The 12228-nt window shown below is 49.5% G+C and overlaps 2 protein-coding genes across 2 annotated transcripts; both read left to right on the top strand.

The window, feature by feature from the left end:
• Positions 1–1871: 1871 nt before the first annotated feature.
• LOC147988147 (uncharacterized) lies at positions 1872–5052 on the top strand. Its single transcript, XM_087543207.1, has 4 exons — positions 1872–1964; positions 3317–3670; positions 3775–4305; positions 4552–5052. Exons 1-4 carry the CDS (start codon positions 1872–1874, stop codon positions 5050–5052), a joined length of 1479 nt encoding a protein of 492 aa, XP_087399333.1.
• Positions 5053–8524: 3472 nt separating this feature from the next.
• Positions 8525–11704, top strand: LOC147988146 (uncharacterized). The gene is made up of 4 exons (XM_087543205.1): positions 8525–8617; positions 9969–10322; positions 10427–10957; positions 11204–11704. The coding sequence occupies exons 1-4, from the start codon at positions 8525–8527 to the stop codon at positions 11702–11704; spliced, it is 1479 nt and encodes a 492-aa protein (XP_087399331.1).
• Positions 11705–12228: the final 524 nt, after the last annotated feature.

Genomic DNA, 12228 nt, shown 5'->3' with positions numbered 1-12228 from the left:
TGTGGTGACGAAGCGGGCGAGTACCCATGCTGCGTTGCACACCCATTCCGGCACCACGTTCGACTTGGCGAGCGTCGGATGGGCCAGTCGCACCACACCAATTGCCTCACCACGCGCTCCTCCTTTGACACGACGACCCTTGATCCCGAGGAACTGCTGCTCCGAGGAAGTGGAGGCTGCAGCCTTGCACCTTCATGATCGCGGCTGGAACTTCATCCTTGACATGGCGGATGTGGCGGCGTGGCGGCGCGGGCTCGTCAATGCGTGTGTTCCGGCTATGCGCCTGCGGTGACGTCTGTTGCTCCTGCTTGCAACGCCCGATCTGGATGCCGCGGTTGCATGGGGGACGTGGGCTCCTCCTTGACGAGGCCTCCAAACGGGGTGCCGCCGCGGTTGCACGGGGGAGGTGGGGACAAAGGCTCGTCCTTGACCGGTCGGAGTGGGGAGGGTGATGGTGGGGCCGGGCGCATCTGACGGAGCGATATCTCCATCATGATCTCTATTTGATGGATGAAGTCTTCATCTGTAAGAGCGACCTCCACGGGTAGGCGGGACTGCTGCTATGGCGCCGGTCCTCCTTGTCGCCAGATGACTTGACGATCTTCTCCTTCCTAGTGGAACCTGCTGCCATGGATGCCAAGGGGCTCAGATAGCGAGGGTGGCGAACGCCTCTCGACATGTGCATGCTATTTTAGGGTGTAGATGGTGTAGGAGAAGGTCCACTCTCGACATGGATAACATTTCATCATCCTTTCATTTACTTCGAAAAAATAGAGCAACAAAGAGTATTCCGGCATGAAGACATAAGGGAGAAATTACAAAGAGCAAAATTTCTTCTTCAAAGCTGGTATGCAGGGGACATTTGGCTAGGTAAAGAATAATAGAGCGGTGCATGTTCATATATAAGAAATCAATAAAAACAAAATATTTGTTTTTGTGATAGGTTATAGACCAGGCACACGTTCATAAATTATAGATAATTATCTTGTTATACACCTCTTATTTTTTATTTCGTGACAACGCACGGGCATTTAGCTAGTTAGTTTTGTTCTTCCGAGTTGTCCAATTCGGACATTTCATCCCCGTTTTAAACAGGCCGCATGGAGTGTCACGCCTAACCAAGCATATACCCAGATTTACGTTCATCTTATCATGCTTCATCTTTGTATAGTGAAGCAAATAAAAGGCGGAAGGACGCAGTAAATTGTTTCAGATAATTAAATAGATTATTCAGCATATAAGGTGTCCGTTTAACTGTCTCTTTTTGAACTGAAGTGGTAGCGGGCAGCGGCCTTGGCTGCGTTCGGCGGCGGAGGCCGGATCTGCAGCGACGAACCATCTGACCTCGGATCGGCGGTGGCGGCATGCAGGGCCTGGTGGTTGGGTCGGGGCCATGCGTGGTTTGCCCTCCGGACAGATCGGATCTGCCCGGTGCGGCTTGCTCGATGTGCGGCGGCTTAGATCGGCGGCGACCCGTGCACACGATGCTTGATGGAGATTCTTAGAGCGGATCCAGGTGAAAACCTTGTTCTCGGCTTGATGCCAAGACCGGCGTTGGCGGCACTCTTTTGTGTCATTACCTTCTTGAAGGCATCGCTGCGGAGAAGCTCCAGATCTCTATCTGCTACCTCCGGCGGAAACCCTAGATCAGTAGATCGGAAGACGGCGACGCGTTGGTGTCGTTTCCTCTTTGGGGGCGTCGTTCTTGGAGGCGTACGCGGGATCGAGGGACCAGTGGCCGGCTTTTTTGGTGGAGCGGTGCTTCATCCTACATATTGATGATGGCGGATCTCGACGGCGTGGCGTAGTGGAGACTCGGCGCCTGATGCGCGGTGATGGACTCGCGCAGGAGGAGGTGGTTGTCTGGCGTCATGGTGGCGTCGATGACAGAGTGGCCTGACAAGGTAGAAGCCTCAATATCTGCTCTGAAGACGGACCTGTGGAGGATAGCGGCGGCGACACTTGTGAGTGCGTCAGACCAGTTTTTGCCCCAGATCCGGTATGTGGCTCGGCTGGGGCTTCTGACTTTTGATGATAGGCTTAGGTGAGTGGTCTCGGTATTTGGCCCAGCTAGCACCCCTTCATCATATGGATAGGAGTAGTGGCATATGTAGCCAAGATGGTGGATTCGAGCATATTGTTGTAATACTTTGTAAGGTCCTCGAGAATAATCAATAAAGTGACCGCATGCATCTCCCAGATGCAGAGGCCGGGGATCATCCTCCTTTTCTAAAGAAAAAAGGCATACTTTATAGACAGCAACAATCTAAACTAATGTACTTGCCATATTGCCCATCAATCGGTAGTAAGATCCTATCTAGGGCGGTCCTTCCTGGCATGAAGTAAAGCCTGACCGCTATGGTACCAACCAGGCCCAGCCCGGCAACGTGGACAGCTTGTGACGGCTCGGTTGGCGGCTTCGCCGACAAGATTGGTAGGCACGGTGGTAAGGCCAACTCAAACACATGACCGCAAATGGACTGATGTGCGTTTTATTCAAATTCTGTCTAATAATGTATGTGAATATTGCTTTCCAAACTTGAGGCAATTTTATTTTGGCGAACTATGAACACTGTGGACAAGTTTCTCCACTGACTTTATATAAGAAAATTAGAAAGGTCATATTTATTTACATGTTAGTGTCGGGGAGAGGCACGAGGAGGGGGAGGGGGGGTTCAGGAGATCAGAAGGTGCAGACCAAATGGGTGTACACAAGAATAAAGGGGGGGGGGGGTTCCTATGGGGAATCTAACAAGGTATGAATGAACGGAACTAGCCTACTTTTTGCCCTTTGCACCAGCAACCGGAAGTCCTCCATGAACCTTACGTGCCACGATTCGATTCAAAAGATGGGTTGATCCCTCGAAAGCACTTGTTGTTTCTAAATCCCACAGGCGGCCACCATAAAAAATTCCATGAACATGGCAGCTGGGTCAAGCTTGTGATGAAGTGTGTAACTTCGGTGAGGTACAGGATCAAAATAAATGGGGATCTCTCCGAATAATTTGTGCCATCTAGAGGGCTCCGGCAAGGCGATGCAAGTTCTCCATATCTGTTTGCCATTTGTGCTAAAGGACTGTCGGCTCTTCTAAATGAGTCCCAACAGCGTGGTTCGTTTGGAGGCATACAAATCTGTCCGGGTGTGCCATCCATCTCGCACCTGTTTTTTGCTGATGATTCGATACTCCTGATGCGAGCGCGGGCTGCTGAAGCTGTGGAACTGCAACGTATACTCCAGGTCTATGAGAGGTGCTCGGGGCAGTGCGTTAATCACGAAAAATCGGCAGTAATGTTCAGTAAAAACTGTTCCGAACAGACCAAAGGAAATGTGAAAGGAGCCTTGGGCATTGCTAGTGAGGCGTATAATGAGAAATACTTGGGACTTCCAGTGTATATCGGCCGTTCTAAACGGAAGGCTTTTGCTTATCTCAAAGACCGGATATGGAACTATATGCAGGGCTGGAATGAGAGGACTCTATCTCGGCAAGGCAAGGAAATTCTGGTTAAGGGTGTTGCGCAGGCAGTTCCAACCTTTGCAATGTCTGTTTTCTACCTCACCAAGTCCTTTTGCAAAGAGCTAAGCTCTATGATTGCGCGGTACTGGTGGAGCCAGCAAGATAAGGATAATAAGATCCACTGGATTGGGTGGCAAAAACTTACAAGGTCGAAGGTTAGGGGGGTCTTGGTTTCCGAGATATTCATGATTTTAGCATTGCTATGCTTGCAAGGCAAGTGTGGCGTCTGATTGAAAATCCAGACAGCATGTGCGCACAGCTCTTGAAGGCCAAGTACTACCCGGAGAGCTCCATTCTGGATGCCGGCCAGATCACAAACATGTCCTACGCGTGGTGCAACATCACCTACGGAATTGACCTAGTCAAGCAAGGGATGATATGGCGTGTAGGAGACGGGGCAAGCATTCGCATTTGGGACGATCCATGGATACCCAGAGCTTGGTCTAGGCAAGTGATCACCCCTCATGGAGGAAATCTTTCGACCAGGGTCTCTGAGCTCATAGATCCATCGACCGGCAAGTGGGACACGGAACTGGTCCGAGATATCTTTTGGGAGGAGGATGCGGAGTTGATCCTTCAAATGCCTCTACGAGATGGAGCAGTCGACTTCTTGGCCAGGCACTTTGACCCCAAAGGTGTATTCTCTGTCAAGCAGTCGTACAAGCTGAAGAGGGCATTGGCCGAGTCTGGTGCTGCACAAAGGGATGGGATTCCTCAGGTGGCCGGTGACCTTGAGGGGGGAGGGGAGGCAAAGTGGAAGAGGATATGGAAACTTCCATGCCCGGGCAAGGTTAGGCATTTTATGTGGCGTCTTGTGCATAACACACTTGCCACTAAAGATATTCTGTGTTGAAGGGGAATGGCAATTGAGGATCACAAGTGTTTCTTGTGCAATATGAGAAACGAGTCGGCTGAACACCTGTTTGTGGAATGCCACGAAATTACGCAGTTGTGGCGGGGCCTTGGCCTTGAGTATGCTAGACAGCGGCTGACAGAGTGCAATAGTATTCACACAACCTTGGAATATTTGTGGCAGCTCGTCGAAAAGGACCGGATGGTTATCATTGTCATGTGGTGGGAGTGGTGGAGTCAGCGCAACAAGGTTAGGGAGGGAGAGAAACCAATTGAGCACGCGCAGTTCGCTATTAGAGCTGCATGCACGGCCGAAGAATTCCGGGTGTGTTTCTGCAAAATGGCCCCCTCGCCGGCATGCACCCCACGTTGGATCCCGCCCCCACAGGACACTCTAAAATTCAATGTCGATGGTGCGTTTATCGAGGAAAGGGGGCAGGGACCCTGGGGAGTGGTCGTCCGGGATAGCATAGGTGAGGTTGTGGCTGCGCGGGCGGGACGGCTTGATCATACCACTGATGCATTCAGCACCGAGTTAAGAGCAGTGGAGCAAGCGTTGGATCTTGCGGCTGAACTAGGGGTCGTGAGGTTGACTGTGGAGATGGACGCTCTAATGCTGGAACAGGCACTAAACCGACGCGCCCCAGATTGTTCGCGTCAAGCGCAGGCGATTGAAGGCATTTAGGTGCAGTCCAGGCTTTGGTTCTCCACATGTGGGTTTGCCCATTATAAGCGCGAGGCTAATATGCCAGCGCATCATATGGCCAGATTAGGCCTCTCCCGTCAAGTGGGTGATATTCTAGTTGCTGATCATGTGCTTCCAGCAAATGTTGCTGAGTTTGTAATGGGCGATCTTGCCCAGCACATTTCGTAATAAAGCTCTTTGCTTACCCTAAAAAAAGGCTAACTCCAATGCACGAACGAACATTCATTCTTTCCGAATTATGTGCGTTTGAATCAGATAAAAGCGCCCATCCGGTCCCCCCTAATCAAATCTGGCCCGTGCGTACAACCGGCAGACATATTTAGTTGGGAGAAGGAAGAAAGGAAGAAAAGGAGAGTGCTTTGACAGTAAAAAGAAGAAGTCAATGCACCCCGTTGCGACGCACGGGCATTCTGCCAGTTAAAACATAAGGGATGAAATATCGACTAATAGAAAATAAGAGACCAAATTTATATTTCTGGTAAATTTGACGGACCAAAAAACTTTTTTTTCACCTTTTTAAATGATGCTATGACATTTTGAGAAAGTGTCGGCATAATTTTAAACAAATGTACGTGTAAATATTTATGAATTTAAGAAGTGATGAAGCATTTCAAAAGTGTTCATATCAAACGCCCTTCGCGTTTTTAAAATAATGGTCTATAAATATAAAACATTCACTCATTTTAATAAACAGTTGATAGATGTTTAAGAAATGTTCGTGCATTTTAAAAGTGTTCATGTGTTTATTAAACCATATAATTTAAGAAAATTCACACATTTATGAAAATAATTCATATTATTTAAAAAGTATTTCACATACTTACTGAATATGTTCACACATTTTTTTAAGTCATGATGCATTTATACGAAAATCTTTGTACTTTTTCAAGAATGTTCAGGTAATCTTACACCTATTTATAGAGAAGTTGTCATACATTTATAATAAGGGTTGTATATTTTATAGAAGTCTTGATGTAAGTTTAAAATTGTTACGGTTTTTAGAAAATGTCATTTAAATTTTAAAGGAAAGTAAAAAATGAATAAAGTAGATGGGAAACAAAAAAATTGTCAAAGGAAGATGAAACATGATAACGAAACTAGAATAAAAATGAAATTCCGAAAAATTGCCCAAAAATAGTGCTACCCACCTTGGCCTAGTGAAAACCGGCATATCCTTGCAATCGAGCAACGCCACATGAAGCATCTGGGATTGTTGGGACATAATTTACATAAAAAGGCTGATATTTTGACCGTCTAACTGAAAACTACAAAATAAATACTACAACTTGCACGAGACGACCCTATTGCACTGCCGTTGTCGTCGCCCCTCCAACGGCGGAAGGGCGCAGGTCCACCATGTCAGCCTTGTCTGACAACTACATGTCACTTGCAGAGAGGAGACGCTCCGTCTCCTTCTGCGCGGCGTCGAGGGCCGCCGAGGCCAATGACGATGGCTCCCGCAGAGCTCTGGCGGTGTTGTAGCCCTTGGCATTGGTGGAGGAGTTGCTAAGCGACCACTCCTTGCCGATCTTGCGGATCTGGCTTTCAAGGCGACAGCGCCGTATAGCGGTCGTCTCCGTTGTGGTGACGAAGCGGGCGAGTACCCATGCTGCGTTGCACACCCATTCCGGCACCACGTTCGACTTGGCGAGCGTCGGATGGGCCAGTCGCACCACACCAATTGCCTCACCACGCGCTCCTCCTTTGACACGACGACCCTTGATCCCGAGGAACTGCTGCTCCGAGGAAGTGGAGGCTGCAGCCTTGCACCTTCATGATCGCGGCTGGAACTTCATCCTTGACATGGCGGATGTGGCGGCGTGGCGGCGCGGGCTCGTCAATGCGTGTGTTCCGGCTATGCGCCTGCGGTGACGTCTGTTGCTCCTGCTTGCAACGCCCGATCTAGATGCCGCGGTTGCATGGGGGACGTGGGCTCCTCCTTGACGAGGCCTCCAAACGGGGTGCCGCCGCGGTTGCACGGGGGAGGTGGGGACAAAGGCTCGTCCTTGACCGGTCGGAGTGGGGAGGGTGATGGTGGGGCCGGGCGCATCTGACGGAGCGATATCTCCATCATGATCTCTATTTGATGGATGAAGTCTTCATCTGTAAGAGCGACCTCCACGGGTAGGCGGGACTGCTGCTATGGCGCCGGTCCTCCTTGTCGCCAGATGACTTGACGATCTTCTCCTTCCTAGTGGAACCTGCTGCCATGGATGCCAAGGGGCTCAGATAGCGAGGGTGGCGAACGCCTCTCGACATGTGCATGCTATTTTAGGGTGTAGATGGTGTAGGAGAAGGTCCACTCTCGACATGGATAACATTTCATCATCCTTTCATTTACTTCGAAAAAATAGAGCAACAAAGAGTATTCCGGCATGAAGACATAAGGGAGAAATTACAAAGAGCAAAATTTCTTCTTCAAAGCTGGTATGCAGGGGACATTTGGCTAGGTAAAGAATAATAGAGCGGTGCATGTTCATATATAAGAAATCAATAAAAACAAAATATTTGTTTTTGTGATAGGTTATAGACCAGGCACACGTTCATAAATTATAGATAATTATCTTGTTATACACCTCTTATTTTTTATTTCGTGACAACGCACGGGCATTTAGCTAGTTAGTTTTGTTCTTCCGAGTTGTCCAATTCGGACATTTCATCCCCGTTTTAAACAGGCCGCATGGAGTGTCACGCCTAACCAAGCATATACCCAGATTTACGTTCATCTTATCATGCTTCATCTTTGTATAGTGAAGCAAATAAAAGGCGGAAGGACGCAGTAAATTGTTTCAGATAATTAAATAGATTATTCAGCATATAAGGTGTCCGTTTAACTGTCTCTTTTTGAACTGAAGTGGTAGCGGGCAGCGGCCTTGGCTGCGTTCGGCGGCGGAGGCCGGATCTGCAGCGACGAACCATCTGACATCGGATCGGCGGTGGCGGCATGCAGGGCCTGGTGGTTGGGTCGGGGCCATGCGTGGTTTGCCCTCCGGACAGATCGGATCTGCCCGGTGCGGCTTGCTCGATGTGCGGCGGCTTAGATCGGCGGCGACCCGTGCACACGATGCTTGATGGAGATTCTTAGAGCGGATCCAGGTGAAAACCTTGTTCTCGGCTTGATGCCAAGACCGGCGTTGGCGGCACTCTTTTGTGTCATTACCTTCTTGAAGGCATCGCTGCGGAGAAGCTCCAGATCTCTATCTGCTACCTCCGGCGGAAACCCTAGATCAGTAGATCGGAAGACGGCGACGCGTTGGTGTCGTTTCCTCTTTGGGGGCGTCGTTCTTGGAGGCGTACGCGGGATCGAGGGACCAGTGGCCGGCTTTTTTGGTGGAGCGGTGCTTCATCCTACATATTGATGATGGCGGATCTCGACGGCGTGGCGTAGTGGAGACTCGGCGCCTGATGCGCGGTGATGGACTCGCGCAGGAGGAGGTGGTTGTCTGGCGTCATGGTGGCGTCGATGACAGAGTGGCCTGACAAGGTAGAAGCCTCAATATCTGCTCTGAAGACGGACCTGTGGAGGATAGCGGCGGCGACACTTGTGAGTGCGTCAGACCAGTTTTTGCCCCAGATCCGGTATGTGGCTCGGCTGGGGCTTCTGACTTTTGATGATAGGCTTAGGTGAGTGGTCTCGGTATTTGGCCCAGCTAGCACCCCTTCATCATATGGATAGGAGTAGTGGCATATGTAGCCAAGATGGTGGATTCGAGCATATTGTTGTAATACTTTGTAAGGTCCTCGAGAATAATCAATAAAGTGACCGCATGCATCTCCCAGATGCAGAGGCCGGGGATCATCCTCCTTTTCTAAAGAAAAAAGGCATACTTTATAGACAGCAACAATCTAAACTAATGTACTTGCCATATTGCCCATCAATCGGTAGTAAGATCCTATCTAGGGCGGTCCTTCCTGGCATGAAGTAAAGCCTGACCGCTATGGTACCAACCAGGCCCAGCCCGGCAACGTGGACAGCTTGTGACGGCTCGGTTGGCGGCTTCGCCGACAAGATTGGTAGGCACGGTGGTAAGGCCAACTCAAACACATGACCGCAAATGGACTGATGTGCGTTTTATTCAAATTCTGTCTAATAATGTATGTGAATATTGCTTTCCAAACTTGAGGCAATTTTATTTTGGCGAACTATGAACACTGTGGACAAGTTTCTCCACTGACTTTATATAAGAAAATTAGAAAGGTCATATTTATTTACATGTTAGTGTCGGGGAGAGGCACGAGGAGGGGGAGGGGGGGTTCAGGAGATCAGAAGGTGCAGACCAAATGGGTGTACACAAGAATAAAGGGGGGGGGGGTTCCTATGGGGAATCTAACAAGGTATGAATGAACGGAACTAGCCTACTTTTTGCCCTTTGCACCAGCAACCGGAAGTCCTCCATGAACCTTACGTGCCACGATTCGATTCAAAAGATGGGTTGATCCCTCGAAAGCACTTGTTGTTTCTAAATCCCACAGGCGGCCACCATAAAAAATTCCATGAACATGGCAGCTGGGTCAAGCTTGTGATGAAGTGTGTAACTTCGGTGAGGTACAGGATCAAAATAAATGGGGATCTCTCCGAATAATTTGTGCCATCTAGAGGGCTCCGGCAAGGCGATGCAAGTTCTCCATATCTGTTTGCCATTTGTGCTAAAGGACTGTCGGCTCTTCTAAATGAGTCCCAACAGCGTGGTTCGTTTGGAGGCATACAAATCTGTCCGGGTGTGCCATCCATCTCGCACCTGTTTTTTGCTGATGATTCGATACTCCTGATGCGAGCGCGGGCTGCTGAAGCTGTGGAACTGCAACGTATACTCCAGGTCTATGAGAGGTGCTCGGGGCAGTGCGTTAATCACGAAAAATCGGCAGTAATGTTCAGTAAAAACTGTTCCGAACAGACCAAAGGAAATGTGAAAGGAGCCTTGGGCATTGCTAGTGAGGCGTATAATGAGAAATACTTGGGACTTCCAGTGTATATCGGCCGTTCTAAACGGAAGGCTTTTGCTTATCTCAAAGACCGGATATGGAACTATATGCAGGGCTGGAATGAGAGGACTCTATCTCGGCAAGGCAAGGAAATTCTGGTTAAGGGTGTTGCGCAGGCAGTTCCAACCTTTGCAATGTCTGTTTTCTACCTCACCAAGTCCTTTTGCAAAGAGCTAAGCTCTATGATTGCGCGGTACTGGTGGAGCCAGCAAGATAAGGATAATAAGATCCACTGGATTGGGTGGCAAAAACTTACAAGGTCGAAGGTTAGGGGGGTCTTGGTTTCCGAGATATTCATGATTTTAGCATTGCTATGCTTGCAAGGCAAGTGTGGCGTCTGATTGAAAATCCAGACAGCATGTGCGCACAGCTCTTGAAGGCCAAGTACTACCCGGAGAGCTCCATTCTGGATGCCGGCCAGATCACAAACATGTCCTACGCGTGGTGCAACATCACCTACGGAATTGACCTAGTCAAGCAAGGGATGATATGGCGTGTAGGAGACGGGGCAAGCATTCGCATTTGGGACGATCCATGGATACCCAGAGCTTGGTCTAGGCAAGTGATCACCCCTCATGGAGGAAATCTTTCGACCAGGGTCTCTGAGCTCATAGATCCATCGACCGGCAAGTGGGACACGGAACTGGTCCGAGATATCTTTTGGGAGGAGGATGCGGAGTTGATCCTTCAAATGCCTCTACGAGATGGAGCAGTCGACTTCTTGGCCAGGCACTTTGACCCCAAAGGTGTATTCTCTGTCAAGCAGTCGTACAAGCTGAAGAGGGCATTGGCCGAGTCTGGTGCTGCACAAAGGGATGGGATTCCTCAGGTGGCCGGTGACCTTGAGGGGGGAGGGGAGGCAAAGTGGAAGAGGATATGGAAACTTCCATGCCCGGGCAAGGTTAGGCATTTTATGTGGCGTCTTGTGCATAACACACTTGCCACTAAAGATATTCTGTGTTGAAGGGGAATGGCAATTGAGGATCACAAGTGTTTCTTGTGCAATATGAGAAACGAGTCGGCTGAACACCTGTTTGTGGAATGCCACGAAATTACGCAGTTGTGGCGGGGCCTTGGCCTTGAGTATGCTAGACAGCGGCTGACAGAGTGCAATAGTATTCACACAACCTTGGAATATTTGTGGCAGCTCGTCGAAAAGGACCGGATGGTTATCATTGTCATGTGGTGGGAGTGGTGGAGTCAGCGCAACAAGGTTAGGGAGGGAGAGAAACCAATTGAGCACGCGCAGTTCGCTATTAGAGCTGCATGCACGGCCGAAGAATTCCGGGTGTGTTTCTGCAAAATGGCCCCCTCGCCGGCATGCACCCCACGTTGGATCCCGCCCCCACAGGACACTCTAAAATTCAATGTCGATGGTGCGTTTATCGAGGAAAGGGGGCAGGGACCCTGGGGAGTGGTCGTCCGGGATAGCATAGGTGAGGTTGTGGCTGCGCGGGCGGGACGGCTTGATCATACCACTGATGCATTCAGCACCGAGTTAAGAGCAGTGGAGCAAGCGTTGGATCTTGCGGCTGAACTAGGGGTCGTGAGGTTGACTGTGGAGATGGACGCTCTAATGCTGGAACAGGCACTAAACCGACGCGCCCCAGATTGTTCGCGTCAAGCGCAGGCGATTGAAGGCATTTAGGTGCAGTCCAGGCTTTGGTTCTCCACATGTGGGTTTGCCCATTATAAGCGCGAGGCTAATATGCCAGCGCATCATATGGCCAGATTAGGCCTCTCCCGTCAAGTGGGTGATATTCTAGTTGCTGATCATGTGCTTCCAGCAAATGTTGCTGAGTTTGTAATGGGCGATCTTGCCCAGCACATTTCGTAATAAAGCTCTTTGCTTACCCTAAAAAAAGGCTAACTCCAATGCACGAACGAACATTCATTCTTTCCGAATTATGTGCGTTTGAATCAGATAAAAGCGCCCATCCGGTCCCCCCTAATCAAATCTGGCCCGTGCGTACAACCGGCAGACATATTTAGTTGGGAGAAGGAAGAAAGGAAGAAAAGGAGAGTGCTTTGACAGTAAAAAGAAGAAGTCAATGCACCCCGTTGCGACGCACGGGCATTCTGCCAGTTAAAACATAAGGGATGAAATATCGACTAATAGAAAATAAGAGACCAAATTTATATTTCTGGTAAATTTGACGGACCAAAAAACTT

This window comes from Triticum urartu, chromosome 1A (assembly GCF_056163025.1).
Source record: "Triticum urartu cultivar PI428250 chromosome 1A, HENAU_Tu73, whole genome shotgun sequence".
NCBI lineage: Eukaryota > Viridiplantae > Streptophyta > Magnoliopsida > Poales > Poaceae > Triticum > Triticum urartu.
This window is presented reverse-complemented; position numbering and strand designations above follow the sequence as displayed.